Below are 22743 nucleotides of genomic sequence, written 5' to 3'. Positions count from 1 at the left end.
ATTTATAGTTGAAAAAGTCCGAAATAAGGTTAGAATTTCATGTGTACAACTTTGATAAAATTTCAGTCCAAAACAAAAATGAAAACTATAAATTTTGAATTTAGATGGCTTGAATTGATAAATTAATTAGAAGTATTACACTCAATTACCACTTGTAACGAATAATATTGAGTTATTTAAGAAAATTTGGAACCATTCAAGCAACACAAACTCGTAAACTCATATTAAATGTAATTTAGAATAATCAATCAAGGAAATGCTCGTCTGTAACCCTTATCCATAGATAAAATATCAAAGTAGCCTATTTGTATTTCAATTTGTAATATTATAATATATAATAAGTAATTGAATACAAAGTATCAATGTGATTGTGTCCATATAAAGTGACTTTTGTCAATGCAACTATTTTGTTTGACAATAGAACATTCTTAATTCTTGATTCACCTAGGCAGGGAATTCCTCCGTCTGTCTGCGTTTGTCTTGAAGACGACTTGTTATTACTAGTAGTTCTGTGAACAGTAGACCTCACGCAGTATTCTCATCCACAAGTACCTGATTGAAACTATAGACCTTACGGAAATACAGCAATAGACTGGCTTCTCCACACATCTGTGTAATCACTTGTCAGCTGATTTATGATGAATAATTCTATAGTCTGATTTTTACTCTAATAATTGGCGTATGAAGGAGGCTCCTTTTTCCTTTTATATTATCCTTGAAATGCAAAATTTCCAAAAATCTTGAATATACGTCTACGCGCAGTTAAAAAAGGAACATACCTGTCAAATTTCATGAAAATCTATTACCGCGTTTCGCCGTAAATGCGCAACATATAAACATTTAAATACTCAAATATTAAGAGAATGCGCAACATTTAAACATTTAAACATTAAGAGAAATGCCAAACCGTCGACTTGAATCTTAGACCTCACTTCGCTCGGTCAACAATACTGTAACTATTATCTCGTGATTTTGATGAAAGATAATCTATATCAAGTAGACTCCAATTTGACATCTCAAGCAAACTAAAGCATTGTCCACAACGGTGAAATAAGTGTGACGGAGGCGTCAGTTGGAGAATTTGTTTACTGTGGTTGAATGGTTGAAACTGTCCCTCTCCCGTCGCTATCATGAGTTTTACCGATTTGCATGGCTTTAGGTAGCAGCTCAATATGGCTACAGCAAGGGTCTGGAATGATGACTGTATTGAAAGTAAATTATTTTGAGAATGATATATGAGTATACTTTGGTGTGAAATGTTAATTCATTGATACATCAAGGATGTGGAATGATCTATTGAAAGTAAATTATTTTGAGAATGATATATGAGTACCGGTATACTTTGGTGTGAAATGTTAATTCATTGATACATCAAGGATGTGGAATGATCTATTGAAAGTAAATTATTTTGAGAATGATATATGAGTATACTTTGGTGTGAAATGTTAATTCATTGATACATCAAGGATGTGGAATGATCTATTGAAAGTAAATTATTTTGAGAATGATATATGAGTATACTTTGGTGTGAAATGTTAATTCATTGATACATCAAGGATGTGGAATGATCTATTGAAAGTAAATTATTTTGAGAATGATATATGAGTATACTTTGGTGTGAAATGTTAATTCATTGATACATCAAGGATGTGGAATGATCTATTGAAAGTAAATTATTTTGAGAATGATATATGAGTATACTTTGGTGTGAAATGTTAATTCATTGATACATCAAGGATGTGGAATGATCTATTGAAAGTAAATTATTTTGAGAATGATATATGAGTATACTTTGGTGTGAAATGTTAATTCATTGATACATCAAGGATGTGGAATGATCTATTGAAAGTAAATTATTTTGAGAATGATTTATCAGTACTTTGGAGTGAAATTTAATTCATTGATAAAGCAAGGACGTGGAATGATCTATTGAAACTTAACTATAATGCTATCTCTCTACTGTGTTTTTCAATGTAATTATAACTAATCATAATTTTGTTATGTATTTGTAAATTGCATGTACTGTATCTCTTAATTTTTTAGTAACTTGCTTAATACGATTGTAAATTGTAGTGAAGACTGTTTTGGGCTTAAAGCCTGAAGTTTTCTTTGTTCTGTAATAAATAAATAAATAAATTCATTGGCAGACCATTCATCCAATGTCAGAGTGTAGGCTACCGGTATCTGATATCATACTGTGAATTCATATTAATAAAAATAGAAATCCAAATCCCCTTTTTAATATTTTCTATTCACATCTTTAATAAAAACAATTGATATACATAGCCCTACCGTACTAGTTTTCGGTTGTAGCAGTTTGAGATTATTGGCCAACAGCTATTTCTATTGAAAAATATAAATCTAAGTACCCTTTTTACTTTCCTTGCCCTACTACCATAGGTAAGGAAAGTATTGCTTTCCAAAAAAAATTAAGGTACCCCAATTTCAAGTTGTCTATACGTTTCAAGGTCCCCTGAGTCCAAAAACATGAGAAAAATGGCGGATAATGACTAAAAAACCATGTTTTTCACGGTTTTCTCGAAAACGGCTCTAACGATTTTCTTCAAATTTATACCATAGATAGCTATTCATAAGCCCTATTAACTGGCATGAGTCTCATTTCTGGGAAAATTTCAGGAGCTACGTAATATTCTTGAGAAAAATGGCGAATAATGACTAAAAAGCCATGTTTTTCACGGTTTTCTCGAAAACGGCTCAAACGATTTTCTTCAAATTTATACCATGAATAGCTATTTATTAGCTATATCAACTGACATGAGTCTTTTTCCTGGGGTACTAATGGGGGGTCCACCCAATCCTTGAGAAATGGACTTTGTAACCTCCTTCTCGTGCATGAGGTAGGTAGGAGCACGGTTTTTACTTTTTCTTCTTCCATATACCGTGGGTAGGTAGAGCAGTTTATGAAAATAACACAGTCATAGTCAAGATATTTCATCTGTAGAACAGCTGTTTTGACGAATTTCAAAAAAATCATCGAATTTCACAATTTACATAAAGGAAAAAGTATTCTGAAAACAATTGTATATACACATATACAGTAGTCTGATTGTAGTTGCAAATATGTTGCCGTCAATCGTCATTATGTTATTCCCCTAAATTATTCTCGTTTGATAATGAGGCTTAGGTTTATTTAGCGAACTATATTGGAAATTTTAACACGTTGACTGCCGCGTGACACATTTGTGTGTCACGCTCGTCCTTACACACAGGCCGCGTGCCACACTTGTGTGTCACAGTACATTCCATCCTCTCAGGCCGTGTGACACAGAAATGGTTCACTCTACAATGCTTTTCTTCATATGGCGTGATAGCCATGGCCTCACAGTACAGCTCAGTGCTCTTAGCATTCTTCTAGCGACCTTTATGGATATAAAAATTCAAAATAACTAGAGAGATCAATTCTACTTGAATTTCCTCTCATAAATTACTTATTTTGCATTATTTTACTACGTAAAATAACTGGAATTGTTATTGAATGGATTCTCTAAGTAGACATAATCAATAAGGCCGTGTTTTGATTTGTTTGATGCCAGCTGCTGTTGGCAGGTAAGCAATTTTTAGGTTATGATTTGAAGCTCTGAAGACTCGTTCTGTTCGACTACACATGACGTATTTTTATGAATGTTTTAAAGTTTTGACGACGTTTTCTGTTTGAATAAACATTATTTTTATTAAATGTCATGGAAACATATACACAAGATGAACTGTATGCTATACTAAATGGTGATAGTGATGACGAAGTTTTAGAAGATTTTGACAGTGATGAAGATCCTGCATATGAACCTGATAACAGAAATGCCAAGTCTGTGAGGAACGAATGTGCAAGAACTGTTTCTTTGAGAAGCACAATATAAAATTGAAAAAATAATAACTAGATGATGTATTCTGTAAAATTACCTGATTTTTTAATTTTTTCATTTGCTTGCTATCTAATAATAATAATAATAATTTTTATCATGCTTATTACTTGATTTTTCATTATTGATTTATTACTTGATTTTTTAATTTTCTCATTTGCTTGCTATCTGATAATAATAATTTTTATCATGCTTATTACTTGATTTTTCATTCCAAATACATTACAAAAAAACTGATGATGATTCTCATATTTTAGCTGTATTTATTGTGGATCTTTGAAGGAAAAATGTGAGACACTTTTCTGGGTCACATGGCCTCAAGGAGGGATTGACTTACAGCCAGGCCATGTGAACCAAGAAAGTGTCACACTTTTTTTTCTCAGTAAACAAGAAAATAGTTGAATGTGAGTCAAAAGGTATATTTATATGCCACGAAAAAAATAACACACTTGAATGGGTAGAAAGATTTACCGTAGCCTGGTATGAAATGTCATGGAAATGGGCTAGGCAGTCAACGTGTTAAGGTGGGGTTTTAAAAAGGGCACTTTGTTCCGTGGATGTTTTTTTTACAAGTGTAATAGAACTACATAATTTTTATTATTTGCCATGAATTTTCACAATGAATAGATAAATTGTTGACGACGGTGAAAATTCATGACAAGTAAAATTATGGAAAAAATGAGAGGCTCGAGCAGTCGGTGGTAAGGACGGGACCTGGAAATATCTACAGCAGATCAACCAGCCCGACTTCTCCCTACTGAGAGGGTCTCCCATTTGGGTAGAGTGAGTGCCAAATTAATTATATTATTTTTATCTGAGGGTATATCTTGTCAATATTATTTGAAATCATATTTTATCTTTTGTCAAATTTATTGTTGTTATTAATGTTGTGAATAGACAATAAGACAATAGGACTTAGATTCCTATTTTTATTTAAATTCAATAGTAGCCTAACGGAAAAAGACTGTAAATTCAATATCAATCTTATCTAGCAGTTTCAAACTTTGTGAGGATTCTTTACCATAACCCTTTTCCCGTCAACTCTCTTTAGACGATTTAATGAGCTAGATTTAGTAGACAAATTTTTGGTCAAGCTCCTGTTTTTACGTTTTAAGATTGTGAAGTTTTTGACTTGATAAATGAATACCTCCAATGATACCATTGGTTAGCACTATTTAGAAATTCTACACAAACAGGAATTTCTACTTTGTTCGGATAAGAATCAATAATCTTATTTAAAATTTTCTATTGTTTAGGGCGATGATGTTATAGGTGGTTTATGTTCTATTGTTTTATGAGTCACAATTTCTAACTTCTTCAAGGTCCAATCCATACGAAGCGTTTTCCAGGCGTTATACGACGAGTCGGCAAAGCACGAAGCTCTCCCATTGGCTGATTGCGTTGGCGTTTGGGAATCAGCTGATAATCAGACAATCGGAGAGATTCCTGCCCTGCCGACTCGTCTTATAACGCCTGGAAAACGCTTCGTATGGATTGGCCCTTGAAGAAGTTTGAAAATGTGACTTATAAAACCTATTATACTTGTAAAATTGCACATTTGAAAACGGAACAGTTTAGTGCTTGAGCCTCTTGCTCTTTTAACCTATATTTTACACTGTTCTAAAATTGAAAAAGGAGCAATTTTGAGCTAGAGCCTGTTATTCCTATTCACAAGTGTTATGACTGTACAAAAAGTAATAAATAAAATTCGTGTTTGATGATAAAAAAAGACTTCAATCATTACAACAAGGGCCTTTATATGGCCTGGCTCTTGAATATTTTTGAAAATGTGACTCATAAAACCTATATTTGTAAAATTGCAAATTTGAAAACGGAACAGTTTTGTGCATGAGCCTCTTGCTCTTTTAACCTATATTTTACACTGCTCTAAAATTGAAAAAAGAACATTTTTGAGCTAGAGCCAGTTATTCCTTTTCGCAAGTTTTATGACTGTACAAAATGTAATAAATAAAATTCGTATTTGATGATAAAAAAAGGCTTTAATCATTACAACAAGAGACACTTAATAGAAATATGGGCACTTGTGACAATATCATATACATCTAATAATAATTATCACTCTTAACATCTAAAAACAACAGTGCATTAAATCCAGTAGAACTAAGAACCCACGATAGATAGATATTACTGTTAAGCACCCATAATAAATAGATTCAAGAGGCAAACCAACAATTACATCAGAAGTGATAGCATGGTTATTCTTATATCACACTCATATAAATCTATAACAGTGTATTACATTGTATTAGGCCCATATTATTTTCTGATGGGCACCTCAACTATAATCTACGAATCAAAAAATAAAATAATAGATTACTTTTACAATACGATTGAGGAGACAAGAGGAGAATAATAATTCGAGGTTTCTGTACTTGAACAGCTGTAAATTGAAATGAGGTAAAATCTTACATTTCTCTATCTAGTTGAATATTATGAGAAAATGTTAAAATATCTATCATTGTTACAATAATTTGTCACTTCAGTAATAATGTCCAATAAGAATACATCAAAAATATTATTGAATTTCAATCTTTCTAAGTAGTATTATAAACTATCAAAATGAAATCACTTTATGCCATTCTGGACGGAGTATAAGCATAAACTTGACTATGTTATATAATTTTGGAAACAAATCAATTTTCGAAAGAAACTAAATCAGATTTGTATTTAGTTTCATTCGGATACTGAAACTATTCAAGATAAGATGACATTTATTTTACTGAATTGCATAAAGAAAATTTATGTTCATTCACAATGTATTGTAGCAAGGCCACCTCTAATACAAGGCCCCGGCCTACGATATTGCAACGTCGAAGCGTAGGCCTAGAATCTATTACATGATTGGTGAAAAAGATCAGCTGGTATTTTTTTAAATCTTTTTCACCAATCATGTATTAGATTCTAGGCCTACACAGCGACGTTGCAATATATTGGCCGGGGCCTTGTTTTAGAGGTGGCTATGATTGTAGACAACTAAAGCTTATATAGGTACCGCCCCCAGAAAAGATATATTAATTTGTAGGCAAATCGGAGCAAAGCTAGAAAGAAGCTACAGTTGCTAGCTTGACTGAATGTGGATGAGATGAATGAATATCCGTGATAATCCCGTCCAGAAATTGAGAAATTCATCATTTTCACTACAAACACTTATGAAATTGATTAGATTTTAAAAATTTTCTTGATTCACCCCACTGCTACTTAAAAAAAGAATCCGATTTTCGTAGTTGGAAAAATCTAATTGATAATTATTACAACCTCCACATTTTGATCCCCAAGAAAATTTACTTTCTATTGCTCACTCGACCTAGCAAATAATTCACAACACTTCAGTTGATTGCAAAAACTAATTGAGCCCATCTAGGAAATAACTGAAGAGAAAATTATCACAGTATCCGATATGACACATTCTAAAGAATAAAAATAATCGATACTAGTCAAATAACGAAATTTAGTCAAATAATCATTTTAAGAAATGTCAAAGTAGAAATTAAAAATAAAATAACAATGCAAGAGCTAACTCCTCAGAAAATAAAATCACATTACTAGTTAACTTGACCTCTTCTCATAAAAATAGTAGCTAATCCAAAATCAAAAGCTTCATACTAGAGTCAATAAAAACGAATCTGATTTACAATTATTATCCTGCAGATGAATTATCATAGAAATTTCAAGTTATGTTGTATTCTAAGTTTTTGGAGTATATGTTAAATTTGCTTACAGTATTAAAACAAAAGCTTCATAGAGTCAATAAAAACAAATCTAATTCACAATTATTATACTGCAGATGAATTATATCATAGAAATTTCAAGTTATGTTGTATTCTAAGTTTTTGGAGTAAATGTTAAATTTGCGTACAGTATTAAAACAAAAGCTTCATAGAGTCAATAAAAACAAATCTAATTCACAATTATTATACTGCAGATGAATTATATCATAGAAATTTCAAGTTATGTTGTATTCTAAGTTTTTGGAGTATAAGTTAAATTTGCGTACAGTATTAAAACCAAAAGCTTCATACTAGTCAATAAAACGAACCTAATTTACAATTATTATCTTGCAGATCAATTATCATAGAAATTTCAAGTTATGTTAAATCTCAATTTTTTTGAGTATATGTTAGATTTGCGTACAGTATTATAACCGAAAGCTTCATACTATTCAATAAAAACAAATCTAATTCACAATTATTATCCTGCAGAAGAATTATCTTATAAATTTCAATTTATGTTGAATCCTAAGTTTTTGGAGTATGTATTAAATTTGAGTATAGTATCAATTTAGAAACTTTTCATACCTGCGACGAGTTTATCCAGTTTTGTAATGGCAGAATGTCAATGCAAGATTATTGAGAACTAGTCAAAAAATATTTAGTAGGATATTCAAAAGACTATAGTAGTAACAATATGTTGGATGTAGTTTACTCCGTTGAAATGCGAAAAACTGAATGTACTCTGGATACTGTACGTACTAGTAGAGATATTCTCAAATGGTGTGATAGTTCCTGTCCCGTCGTGCTTCGTAGAACTTAAAGGCAACCAAACCAATAGCCATCAGACCAGCCGCCATCACGATTCCAGCTGAAAATTAAAAAAAATATATATTTTCTTCAAAATCATAAGTCACATCTGTAACCAAACACCCAAATATGCAATCTATCTATATTATCATAGTCACCTCTAATACAAGGCCCCGGCCTACGATATTGCAACGTCGCGGTGTAGGCCTAGAATCTAATACATGATTGGTGAAAAAGATCAGCTGGTATTTTTAAAAATCGTTTTCACCAATCATGTATTAGATTCTGAGCCTACACTGCGACGTTGCAATATCGTGGGCCAAGGCCTTGTATTAGAGGTGGCTATGATATTATATAAAAGCGAAATGGCACTGACTGACTGACTCACTCACTCCCAGAACTAAAAATCTACCGGACCAAAATCGTTCAGATTTGGTAGGTATGTTCAGTTGGCCCTTTAGAGGCGCACTAGGAACGGATTTGAAAAAAATTCCAAAAATACACCCAAAATCTGCGTTTTTCCAGCGATTTTTTAGCGTTTTCTCAGCTTTATCGAGAAGAAAAGAACAGGAATTGTTCAAATTTAGTACAGAAGCTAAGCTAGGGTGTAGTAATGTTGTGTTAGAAGGAATTTGAAATAACGCGAAAGATACGCCCAAGATCTGCGTTTTCCAGCGTTTCCAAAATTAGCGGTTTTTGCGTTTTCTCAGTTCTTTCATCAAGTAATAAACAGAAAATGTTCAAATTTGGTACAGAAGTTTAGCTAGGGTCTAAATTTTTTGTGATGAGGTGACTTTAATATTTCATCAAAGATACCCCCAAAATCAGCGTTTTTAAGCATGCTCAAATGAAAAATGCAGGCGAGCGAAGCGAACCAGTTGATCTCATTTTCGGACGATCCAGTCGGGGTTCCTGACTAGACGGATATGGCGAGCGAAGCGAGCCTGACGGCTAGTACATCCTATAAAGGCCGGTTCAGACGCCCAAGTTTACCGCCAGTCTTCCACTCAAGAAAAAGACGGATCGTTTGGTTCAAGCATAAGAAAGATGTAAAGATAGCGTCCACACGCATCAGTCTTTTGTCGGTTCGTTTTCCAATTTTTGTGCTCACAAGCTCAGTTCGTCATGAACTATGGAAGAGCTGGTACTCTTGGCCACTCTTGTTTTGTATGTGAAAAATAGGAGGTAGAGTTCATCGTTCACGTTGGAGTAGGGACTCTTTAAGCTTGACGACCCATCCGTTTTACCGTCCACACGCAATGACTTCCATGCTCCGACTATTGCTTGAACAAAAGACTGACGGTAGACTTGAGCGTCTGCACCGGCCTTAAGAATATGTGCTAAGGTGATCACTAACGACAGAACAATAATTGTTCAATTATTGTGTTGAATATGTGTGTACACACATGTGTGTACGCCATGCATGTTGTCATTAGCGAGAGGCATCGAATAAAAACAGCTGTTTGACAGCAGCTTGTAACTGGGAATAAACAACCAATAACAATACATAAACTACTGGAAAATTACAAATTATACAACTATACAAAAATATTTCATTCAATATTCATTGTCTTCTTCTTCTTCTTCTGCTTCAATCGTCCGATTGGTTGGCAGCTTTCCATCTTTGTCTGTCCAGAGCCAGCTGTTTTAGTTGGGTATAGCTCTGGACCCCAAGATCCCGGGTTATCTGCTTCAAATATTGTAGCCGGGGTCTTCCACGAGCCCGTTGTCCACTGATTGCACCTTCCAGTATTGTTAGCGTGAATTCGCTGTGTCTTATAATATGTCCTATCCAAGAATGCCGTCTGTCCCTAAGAGATTTCAATAGTTTTTTGTGTCTCTTCAGCCCTTTGAAATACTTCTTCATTTGTTATTCTATCGGTTTCTTTTTATTTTCACCATTCGCCTCCAACACCATACTTCAAATGCATTAATTGCCTTTTCTTCCGCTTACCGATAGTCCATGTCTCTGAGCCATATAGTGCAATACTCCAGATACAACTCTTTATAAGTCTCTTTCTCAAATCCAAATTCAGACTTTTGGAGGAAAGCACATTCCGTTTATTGATGAAAATGGCCTTGGCTTCTCTTATACGGCGCTTTATGTCTTCTTTGTCTTTTCCATCCTCTGAAATAATGCTACCTAAGTATTTAATTTTTTTTTACTTGTTTCATTGTCATTGTTTTTTTCATTGTCTATAGATTGATAAATAAAATGAGCAGCTACAAAGTAGCCTAAAATAACGGAAACTTTTATTAAAAATACATAAAACAAAAGTAGGAAGGCATAGAATAATTTTATCTATGTTAATTGGAACTTCCAAACTTGCCATTCAAGAAAAATTTATGACTTCTACATTTTTCGAAAATTAATTCCTTTAGAAGGCTTTCTCCAACACGAATACATTCTTTAAATCTGTGTTGAAGATACCTCATTGATCACTTTTCACCCATTGTGATTTTTTTTCGTGGAGTATCTCAAGTCAAAAGTATTCATAACTCGTCGAATAACTGCGATTGGATTAAAACAGCGAATATGGAAGGAAATCCACAATATTCCAGTTGAGATGTTGCAGCAGCCATCAATGATAAATCTCAAACACAGATTTCAATTATTCAGGAGAAAGTGATCTAAATGAAATCTTGATACTTGATACTTAATTACTTACTTGATCATTCTGGATACTGGATTACTTTATACTAATTAATTACTTGATACTTGAAGTTCTCCCACAGGGGGCGCTTCGGTGCCGTGTGTTTTATAGACCTTGGTCGTCAGTAAAGAATCAAATGGTTTTTTATTTTAATTATTTTCAAAAAAATTATAAACGCCATCAATTTTTCTCAAATGGCAAGTTTTGAACTCTCAATAAGCTTATTTTTTGCCTTCCCACTTTCATTCTATCATTACATAATCATACTCACAATAATATGTATAACCTATTATAACCATAATTATTATCATAATATAATCATATTATCTTTATCTGTGTCTGGCTCAACATTAGAATGTTTCCATCATCACTCATGTCTTCAGATAGATATTGCCTGATTCTGGCTGTATTTAAATCATCTGAATTCATTTTAAAGGCTTTGAAAACAATAAAGAATATGTAATAATTAACACTTTCAATTGCAGTACTAATAACTAAAGATGAATGAAATACACATTCAATTTCAGTATTTAATAGCTAGAGATGAATAGAATAATGCACAGAAATGAAACCCTTCTAATGGCGCGAGGTCTAGCGTCACCACAGGCACTTTCAACAATGTAGCAAACAAAATGCAGTGAGAGCAAACTGACAAAAACTGTATTGACAGATAGCTAATGAGCTACTTGAAGGTACTGAAAAGCAACACAGTGCAAAAAGTTCACGCCAGTCATCAACACGTGATTTACCACTCAGGGGGTTGTAAACGCCCCGCGTCAGTACTTAAGGATTGAATTTTACCAAGGATTGAATTTTACCAAGGATTGAATTTTACCAAGGATTGAATTTTACCAAGGATTGAATTTTACCAAGGATTGAATTTTACCAAGGATTGAATTTTACCAAGGATTGAATTTTACCAAGGATTGAATTTTACCAAGGATTGAATTTTACCAAGGATTGAATTTTACCAAGGATTGAATTTTACCAAGGATTGAATTTTACCAAGGATTGAATTTTACCAAGGATTGAATTTTACCAAGGATTGAATTTTACCAAGGATTGAATTTTACCAAGGATTGAATTTTACCAAGGATTGAATTTTACCAAGGATTGAATTTTACCAAGGATTGAATTTTACCAAGGATTGAATTTTACCAAGGATTGAATTTTACCAAGGATTGAATTTTACCAAGGATTGAATTTTACCAAGGATTGAATTTTACCAAGGATTGAATTTTACCAAGGATTGAATTTTACCAAGGATTGAATTTTACCAAGGATTGAATTTTACCAAGGATTGAATTTTACCAAGGATTGAATTTTACCAAGGATTGAATTTTACCAAGGATTGAATTTTACCAAGGATTGAATTTTACCAAGGATTGAATTTTACCAAGGATTGAATTTTACCAAGGATTGAATTTTACCAAGGATTGAATTTTACCAAGGATTGAATTTTACCAAGGATTGAATTTTACCAAGGATTGAATTTTACCAAGGATTGAATTTTACCAAGGATTGAATTTTACCAAGGATTGAATTTTACCAAGGATTGAATTTTACCAAGGATTGAATTTTACCAAGGATTGAATTTTACCAAGGATTGAATTTTACCAAGGATTGAATTTTACCAAGGATTGAATTTTACCAAGGATTGAATTTTACCAAGGATTGAATTTTACCAAGGATTGAATTTTACCACAGTGTGGGGGTATGAAAACACCCCGTGCCAGTACTTAAGCCTGGTTTACATTAGTAGAGTTAGTGGTAGAGTTCCCTGGGCAAGTACTAACTATCTTGTGAACTCTTCCAATGAAAACGATCATGGTAGAGTACTAGTTTTTAGTAGAGTAGAGTTAGTATGCCAGTTACTCGACCACTAACTCTACTATGGTGAGGTCCACGTTATAATGGCAGTGCTTGATTAGCAATGGTATTGCTATCCTTGTCTATCATTCAACAAAGTGGATAGAGCTATCTCTTTACTCACAGCTAGCGCACAAGTCCAACTTTTCTGGCTGTGTCAAAAATTTATTATAAATTATATTTGTCTTATGTATCTTGTATTTTGGCGAAATAAATATTCTATATTATTCTTTCTCGCTTTGCTCTGTTGCCAGATCGGCTTTTAACAATGCAGAATTCATAATTCTGTGGCTTGGTACAAGAACTACCACTATGTCAAAATATCAACTTTCTCACAAATCAGCTTGAAAGTTCACCTTGTATTTTCGAACTACGGCATTTTGATACTGAAATGCGAGTGCTAGAAGTGCAGAAGTCGACATTGGTAGTTCTGGCATGGAGTATAAATGACAATCTAAAAAAATGTCTTCATTGGTAGTTTTCACACTCTGAGAGTGGAATTACTAAATACTAAAACTAACTTACTAAATCATGACATTGGTAGTATAAATTGTTCAACCTTTTATTGCTTTGAGATAGGACATTGGCACTTCTGGATATGGAAATAATCGATGTTAGTGACGTATTAGTGTATTAAACTCATTAAAAAAAAATACATTTGTAGTTTTTGCACCAAGCCACAGAATTAATTAACAAAATATTTCATCTTAATTATGAAATTATTTAAAAATATTTATTTCTTGCTTGATAAAATATAATTAATTATTTTAAACGAGAATGAACAGTTAATATTACATCAATAAACCTGTATCAGCTACCGTCTATAGAAGGAATTGACAAGACAGTGAAGATCGGCAACGTTTTCTCCTACCTTTCTCCACTGCCATTATAATGTGGACCATAGTGGAAACCAGGCTTCATGGATTAAATTCCCAAGTAATTTTGGGTCACCGGTTATTTGAAACAGGTGTGAATACTTACCAATGAAACTGAACGAGTCAAATTTGCGGTCTGCCTTGTGAGCTGGGCTGTCGGTCGGTGGCACAGTGGGGTGTGGGACGGGAGTGGTGGTGATGTTTTGTGCAGCCGGGGTTGTAGAGCTTGTGCTTGTTGGAGGGGAAACACTGGTAGAAGTCATTATTTATTTATTTATTATTTATTTATTTATTATTTATTTATTTATTTATTTATTATTTATTTATTTATTTATTATTTATTTATTTATTTATTATTTATTTATTTATTTATTTATTTATTATTTATTTATTTATTTATTATTTATTTATTTATTATTTATTTATTTATTATTTATTTATTTATTTCATGTTACAAACAAAATACATTTCAAATAAAAAATAATACACATTTTTTTCCATGCATGGGCAAAATGCCTGTGTGCAGGAAAGAGTAACAATCTGAATAGTTCATAATGACAATAGTTCATAATAAGTTAACATAATGAAATACATGACAATATATGTGAAAGATGGAAAAGATTGAAATGAGTGATGGAAAAATGAAGTATGTTGTGAAGAAGAAGAAGAGAGAGAAAAATGAATGAGGGGCAGAAAACTCACTGTCAAGCCAAGAACAAGAGAAACGGATCAGAACAATGGCCAACCGACTCAGCATGCATTAAGGCTAGTCTTATCAAAAAGTATAATTTGATTTAAGGAAATCTAAAATTCTTATCCTACCAACCTCCAAAAGCCATCTATTAATGTGGCGTTTGTATACGCCTATGGACCGAGTTTCAATGTCTTTAATGTGTTGGGGGAGTTTTGAGTAAAGTATACTTGCTTTATAGAAGGAATTTGTTGTGTTTATTGATTTGAGTACTCTAGGAATAACAATGCCACCGTTCACCGAGCTCCTGGTTGTGTAGCCATGTTGCACTTGAGCGAATATGTCTTGTTTATTCTTGTAGATGTGCATAAGTAGGGATCGAACATACAGCTGATTAATATTAAATACTTTAAACTCGTTAAATAGGGTTTCAGTAGGGTACCTACTATTTTTCTGTAACGCCGTTTTAATAATAGATTTTTGAGTCACTTCCAAGGGATTCAAGACAGTCTTTGTGGCGCCTCCCCAAGCTAAGATACCATACTGTAAGATAGATTGGGCATATGCATAATATACTTGCTTAAGCATTTCAATATTCATGATTTTACTTAGAAAATTGAAAATGTATAATAATTTCCTTAATTTATTCCTAGTGAAAATGATATGGGAGCTCCATTTCAAACGTTTATCGAATAATACTCCTAGATACTTATATTCTGAGACAGCTTCAACTGTGTCACATACCATACATTCATCCAATGCTCCACATGAGTGCAATTTTAATTCCACATCCACAGGTTCGGCATCTTCTCTCAGACAAATTGGCATGCACTTAGTTTTACTCACATTGACAGTTAGACGATTCTGATCGAACCATCTTTTCACTTTATTCAGTCCACACTCTGCATGTTTGTATACCTCATTCCAAGAGTGACCATCAAAAAGTAAAGCTGTGTCATCAGCATATAAGAAGCAATCACCGTTCTGTAGATTAAGCTTTCCCAAGTTATTAATAAAAATTAAAAATAAAATTGGTCCTAGGGTGCTTCCCTGCAGAACGCCATAATTCAACTCTCTACTTATACTATTTTCATTGAGAATAGTGACAATCTGGCGACGGTCCGAGAGATAGCTCCTGAACCAGTTTAATGACATGTCCCTTACACCAATATAATACAGTTTATTCATGAGGATATCCCGGTCAACTGTGTCAAACGCTTTTGCAAGGTCTATAAATAGCAAAAGAATTTTCCTGTTTTTCCCTATTAGGGTGTGTATATCTTTAGTCAAGTTGAATATATTATTATTTAAGTTTTTGTCGCTCCTGAAGCCAAACTGATTACTATACAGAATGTTATGTGAGGCTAAATAATCAACTAATTGCTGTCTAATAATTTTCTCTAGTATTTTGGCAAGAACACAAGTTAATGTAATAGGTCTATAACTTACATGACGGTTTTTTGGGCCGTTTTTGTATATTGGAATAACTTTGCCAAGTTTAAGGATTTCCGGAAAGACACCCTCTGTGATACTTAAGTTGACTATGTAAGTTATTGGATATTTCAAAATTTCAATATTTTCCTTTATAATATCTGTGGAGATGCCATCGATTCCTGGAGATGAACCTCCTCTAATGCTATTTACAACCCTAACCACATCTTCCTCAGTAACATGTTGCAAGTCAAGTCTGGAGTCCAATTGGTGATCTCGATCATCTACAACAACTTCGCTGACCGGGGGAAATGCACTGGCAAGGCTGGCACCAACATTAACATAATAGGCATTAAAATCATTGGCAACATCAATTATATTGTGTCTGTCAATTGCAGCTCCATCATGTATAAAATTACTAATAGGGAATTTTTCTCTATTCTTTTTAGTTCCTGTCATTTCCGCTATACTACTCCATAGCCTCCTGCTATCGTTTTTCACCTCCATGATTTTATTACGATAATAACTTATCTTTGCTTCTCTAATAGCATTAGACAAGGTATTCCTATAAGTCCTAAAAATGTTTTTCAAATGATAATCCTGGGGATGCCTCTTCAACTGTTTACTCAACTTATCTCTGTGTCTGATTGATTTAATGAGACCACTAGTAATCCACGGTTTGAGTTTTCTAGTTTTAGCAGAAACAATTTTTTCTTTTTTGGATATGTTTATGAATTTTTTTAAGGTTTCTATAAATGTAACTGAAGCTGAATTGACATTATTAAATTGTTTAATTGAGGTCCAGTCATGCTCTGAAATAAGGGAACTTACTTTGGCCTTGTCTATAATAGTAAAATTCTGAGGTATCCCATTAGAAACTTCAACACGCGACAGAGGATCTATGCCCGCTACAATGAAATAATGATCAGTGAGTTCAGACATAATGACACCAGAGCGAACAATATCTGTGTCACCATAGTCAGTAAAGATATGATCAATACAACTCTTTGAAGTACTGGTAACCCTAGTTGGGACGCTAATGCAACTCACAAACCCAGTACCGCATAGAACATCCTGATAGTGTTGTGACAATGGATCTGTAGTCTCCGGCAAAATGCAGCAATTTATATCCCCAACAATCCAGTTTGTTCTGTCAGTTTTTTTAGAAAGGCAATAAGACTCCAAATCTTGAACGAAGTGATCCAGGTCGCCGGCTGAAGAGGGACGGCGGTACACTGCCAAAACGCAGTGCCGCTCTCCACTTAATTTCATGTCAATTTTTAAACATGTTGCTCCATGCAGATGAATTTCCTCACATCCTACCGCTAGACCCTTACGAACAAATACGATCACCCCATCGTTTTGATTTCTACTTTCCTTATTTAAAAATACATCGTATCCCTCCAAACAAGCAACAACATTCGCTTCATCAACCCAGGTCTCAGTTAAAACAATTATATTAAATTTAATTTTATAATTATTCAGTATAACAGTAAGTTCATCGAAATTCTTATTGAAACTACGGATATTTGTATGGAAAATAGTGATTGCCCCATCCCTCATGCTTTCAGCCTGACAGTCGGGAAAGAGGTCAAAGCCATCAGTATCATCATATTTTTCAGCATTGATACATTTGAAATCAAGCAAATCGTCAGTCATCACTACTTAATAATTCTAGTAAAATCAATTAAAAATACTATAGTTTCCAAAGTAATAATAAATTCAACAACGCTAACTGTATTTAGTGATACTGAACTCAGTCCAAAAAAATTCAAGATTGGAAAAAAAGATGCTGAACGACTTATCAGGAATGATAACATGACTGCGACCAACATTATCGTTGACATTATTTCTATAGTTATATTTACACGAAAAGGAAAGGATGAAGATGAGATGTGGTGATTGGAATGACATGATAGAAGATTATTGAAAGAAGAACAAATAAAGAAGAAATCATATTTCATAGAAAGTGAATATGAGAACAATGAAGTCATAATGCAAAAACTGTGAATGTGTCATGAGGCCTTAAAGATAAAATCATATCGGAGTAGAGTCCTTCACAATAATAAAAACAGTAAAAATAGTCTGTAATGAACAAAAAAAAAATACGTGTAGAATCCTTCACACGGAATAAAAACAAAAACAGTAGAAATAGTTTGTTAGGGAAAAAAATTACGGGTAAAGTCCTTCATGATTATAAATAAAACAAAATAAATAGTCTGTCGGAAAAGAAACAATACAGCGTGAAATAATAAAGTCCTCCATGAAAGAGAAAAAAATATATATCTCTGTTTATATTTGTAAAATACCATCAGGATAAAAGTAACGCAAACAGCCGTACTGCCGATAAAACGATAAGCTTAGAGTCCATGTAGATAACTGGTAATACGAATAGCTCTTGAATGTGGTTAACGTAGAAAGATAAGCCGGTAGACTATGATAAATTGAGTTCTGTTTTTGAATAAAACTTTATAATAGTTCTTGAAATGAAATGAAACTTTTGTTACATCTACATAGATAGATGTAGGAAGAAATAGATAATACGGCTGTTCTTGACTCTTATCCCGAACAACTATGTAATTCTCTGAAATTTGTCAAACAGTTCAAATTTGATGTACCAAATCCTGAATTGAGTTTATCGTTTGTGCTTTAAAGTTCACATCCCTTTTCACCCAGATACGACCATTTTTGAACCACACAAATTTGAATTTGCCGTCCTTTTGCATGGATTTGGATGTCTTAAAAATTGAGCGATTCAGGGGAGACATTGTTTCGTTAATATAAACCACTGAGTCCCTGCCTGTCCAGCCTATCTCAGAAAGAGTCAGTCTACCTTTAGTTTTTTTGCAATTAAGAAGCATGTTTTTGTATGAGTATCCGCAAAATTTCACTATGATAGGGGGATATCTACCATCCTGTTCACTTGAATTCGTGCCTGTGGGGAGCCTGTGATAGTTATCTAACATAAAGTTTTCAAGTTTGAAACCTACAGCTACAAAGATTTTGTTCAAAATTTCGGCCAAGTTTTCTCCTTTTACAAACGGAACGCCAAGAATATCAATACAATTTTTCCTCAAATACTGTTGAGTGTGATTGTTTTCGCTTGTAAGTCTATCGAAGTTATTATTCATTTTTTTGTTGTCTTTTACAATTGATTCAATATCACTAAAACATTTTCCTATGTCTGCTGAGTGTTCCTCAATCTTTGCACTATTCTCCTCATTAATTTTGAACAGATGATCAATGCTTTTGATAATGTCTTTCTGCTCGTTTTTAATCGCAGTGATGTCTGTTTGCATTGTATCCATTTTACTGATAAGAATATTGAACTTTTCATCAATAGAAGTGACTTGGTCAACCGGTTCACCTGCGTTGTCAATCGAACTCTCACTGTTATCGCCACCACTCAGCTCCCCACCACCCACAACCTTCTCATCCCCACCATCTGGCCCAGCCTTCGACCGTAACCGATAATCATTCATGGCAGCAAATTTTGTTGAAGAAATCTTTTCAGTCTGAATATATCAACGAATATTACAATAATAAAACTATTTCAGACCTACTGAAGATGAAAAATGGACAGCTTGCTACTTCATTGATCACAATTACACACTTCACTTCACAAAAACTGACTAATACTTCGTAAAACAATTAAACAAAATAACCCAGCCTCAACAACACCCTTTCACTTCGACATCTAGACTGCAACTGAATTAGATAAGACCATCAATCAAGTTGCATGCCCAATTTTTTGTTAGAGGATTCTGAAACCTAATATTCTTGACCATGAATTCTGTACATTTTCTGGCATTTCAATTATTATTGTTTGATTGATTTGAACTTCTTTATTATTCATAAGTTTTCATAAGTTTGTTAGCAATATAGACTATCTTTACATCTGTATTATAAATTTTTACTAATTTATTAAAAAAACTTTAATCCCAAGTAATTTTGGGTCACCGGTTATTTGAAACAGGTGTGAATACTTACCAATGAAACTGAACGAGTCAAATTTGCGGTCTGCCTTGTGAGCTGGGCTGTCGGTCGGTGGCACAGTGGGGTGTGGGACGGGAGTGGTGGTGATGTTTTGTGCAGCCGGGGTTGTAGAGCTTGTTGTAGGGGAAACACTGGTAGAAGTCGTCGGCGTTGTAGTTGATGGTGGAGGGGTGGTAGTTGTTGTTGTATTAGGATTAGCAGTAGTTGTAGTCGTAGTTGTTGTAGTGAAGTTCTTCTCTGGTACATGCGTTGGTTCTAAAAAATATCCATAAAAATTGTACGTGATTAGACAGAACAGGTAACTTAGTTTAAGCAGAGAAAGAACATTCACAAATAGATTTCTCAGTTGTAGTGGAGTTATCTGGTGTGTGCGTTGGTTCTGAAAAATCCTATACTATTAAACGAGCAATATCTGTTTATATATTAAATATCGGGGGACAGAACTTTGCTCTGGAGTGTAAAAGCATAGAAAATGTGTAACGAAGGATTGAATTTATAATTTATATTTATTTATTCATTTTCTCAATCGTACAATTATTTTTACAGTTATATGAGGAGGCTCAACAGGCTTATGCCCTAAACTGTCCTTTTTCAAATGTATACTACAGTCCAAATCAAAATCTAGGTTAAGCTACTATCACTCATCAAAATAACAATTTATTCACACTTCAAAAAACAAACACATCATCAATTACAAATAGATATACTATGAATTCGATTTAGAATGATATACTATATTTGCTACAATATTTGTTGATATACAATGTACTATTCTACCCTAACAGCATCTATTTAATATTTCGGACTTTCTTAACAAAACATGTTTTCTAAAAAAAGAGAAATAAGTTTTTCTTGCTGAATTTTTCTTCTCGTGAGATCAGCTGAATGATCCCACACACATGCACTCGTTCACTCTCTTCCATTATGCTATCGTGATTTCCAGCTGTTTTTCCAAGGACGTACATTTATCCTTTTAATGTCCTTCAGTGAGTTATCCCAGAATTGAGACATAGTGCGTGCAATCGAATCTTCATATCGTAAACCTACTTTGTTCCAAATTTCGTGAAAATCAGAGCCGTTTTCGAGATCCGTTGAACATAACCACATAACCATATAAATATACAGAAATTGCTCGTTTAATATAATAGGATAGGCCTATAAATCTGTATGTGACCGGATCTCGAAAACAGCTCCAACGATTCTTCCTATAATCTTCCTAGTGATGTCTACGTTATAATGGCAGTATTTGATTAACATTGATGTTGCTATCCTTGTCTATCATCCCCTTGTATCATCTTCCTACAGTGAGGTCCACGTTATGAAGGCAGTTTTTGATTAATATTGGTGTTGCCATCCTTGTCTATCATTCGAGGGAGCAGATAGCGCTTTCCTCCTCTCGCTCCGCAACGTTCCCAGAGCATCACTAAAAAATGTAGATATAATTAATTGGTAAAAATAGTTGATCTCAGTTATGAAAATTTATTATCCAATCATTGAAAATAAAATATAGTTGATTATTTTCAACAAGAATGAGCCGTTAATATTACATTCGATATCAGCTACATGTATCAGCTAACTTCTATAGAAGGCAGTGGCAAGCCAGAGATTCGCCAACGCTGCTATACTATCTTCCTCCACTGCCATTATAACGTGAATCTCACTATAGTTGCAGTTTATCAAGATTTATTAGGTCTAGAAATGCAGTATTCAGTACTACTTACAGCATCAGCCACTAAACAGGATAAACACGTCATAGACGCCCACAAACTTAACGTCATAAATTATGAAGTATATCATACGGTATAAAACTATTATATACGTCATAATATGACTTTTTGTTGGTTTCTGAGACGTGTTTATTCTGGTTCTGAGCCTCATGCTATAAGTAGGTACTGGATAGAGTCTCGTCATTTAAACACATACATTTTTCAAGCGCTGTTTCAAGTAGTTTCAACAGGAAGAGCTGCTAACGGTTCAATACTCCTCTCTTTTTAACATGAGAACATACTTTATATTCCTAAAACAAAATAAATCTTATAGCACCCTTTATTCTTTAAAAAACTTTAAAATAGTTGAACAACTAGTTTCGGTTTACACCATCTTCAGGTTCTAAAATACAACCTGAAGATTATTTATTTTAGAACCTGAAGATGGTGTAAACCGAAACTAGTTGTTCAACTATTTTAAAGTTTTTTTAAAGAATAACGGGTGCTATAAGATTTATTTTGTTTTATTAATTTAAAAGCAGCCAATTTTAATAAGTGTTTTATATTCCTGTACGACATGACAACATTTATCTTCAACATACTTTATATAATTCAAGCGAACATCATGCACATTGCAAGCCCATTTTTGTTAGGCTGGATATCCTAAGGGTACGTTTATGTCGGAGCTGTGATAAACGATCCTTGCAACGATGAGAGAAGCGATGCTAGTAGGAAGTAGCGCTCAGCTTCTATCGACTGTTCATGCCGACAGTCGTGCTTAAAGCTTGATTCGTGAGTTCATGTATTGAAAAACCAATTTGTGTATGCTATAATGAGTGATTCTGATGAAGATTTTATTTTTGCATTGAATACAGTTTGCATTGATTACATTACTTACTAGGTTGTAGAGAACGTGAATATTATGCACATCCTATCAATTTAGAGAGGAATGTATTTGGGGAGTACCCGTATCATCATTTGTATAAAGATTTAAGACAGCATCCAAAAAATTTTTTTGACTATATGAGAATGTAAATAGAAACTTTCGACTACATTTTGAAGAGAGTTTCCAATAATCTCCAAAAGGACTGGAATAATTATCACA

At 33.6% G+C, this 22743-nt stretch overlaps 1 protein-coding gene across 1 annotated transcript in view; it reads right to left on the bottom strand.

Moving 5' to 3' along the window:
• Positions 1–5858: 5858 nt before the first annotated feature.
• The window catches only part of LOC111047387 (sialomucin core protein 24), a 22306-nt gene continuing 5421 nt past the window's right edge, over positions 5859–22743 (bottom strand). The window contains exons 3-6 of the mRNA XM_039431982.1: positions 19927–20187; positions 16768–16844; positions 13921–14071; positions 5859–8477 (exon numbers count right to left, since the gene is read on the bottom strand). Of these exons, the coding sequence (XP_039287916.1) occupies positions 8383–8477; positions 13921–14071; positions 16768–16844; positions 19927–20187 (584 nt within the window). The 3' untranslated portion in view covers positions 5859–8382. The remainder of the gene's footprint in view (positions 8478–13920; positions 14072–16767; positions 16845–19926; positions 20188–22743) is intronic.

Source organism: Nilaparvata lugens, chromosome 7 (genome assembly GCF_014356525.2).
Source record: "Nilaparvata lugens isolate BPH chromosome 7, ASM1435652v1, whole genome shotgun sequence".
NCBI lineage: Eukaryota > Metazoa > Arthropoda > Insecta > Hemiptera > Delphacidae > Nilaparvata > Nilaparvata lugens.
The sequence above is the reverse complement of the archived record's forward strand: the minus strand, read 5'-3'. Positions and strand labels throughout refer to the sequence as shown.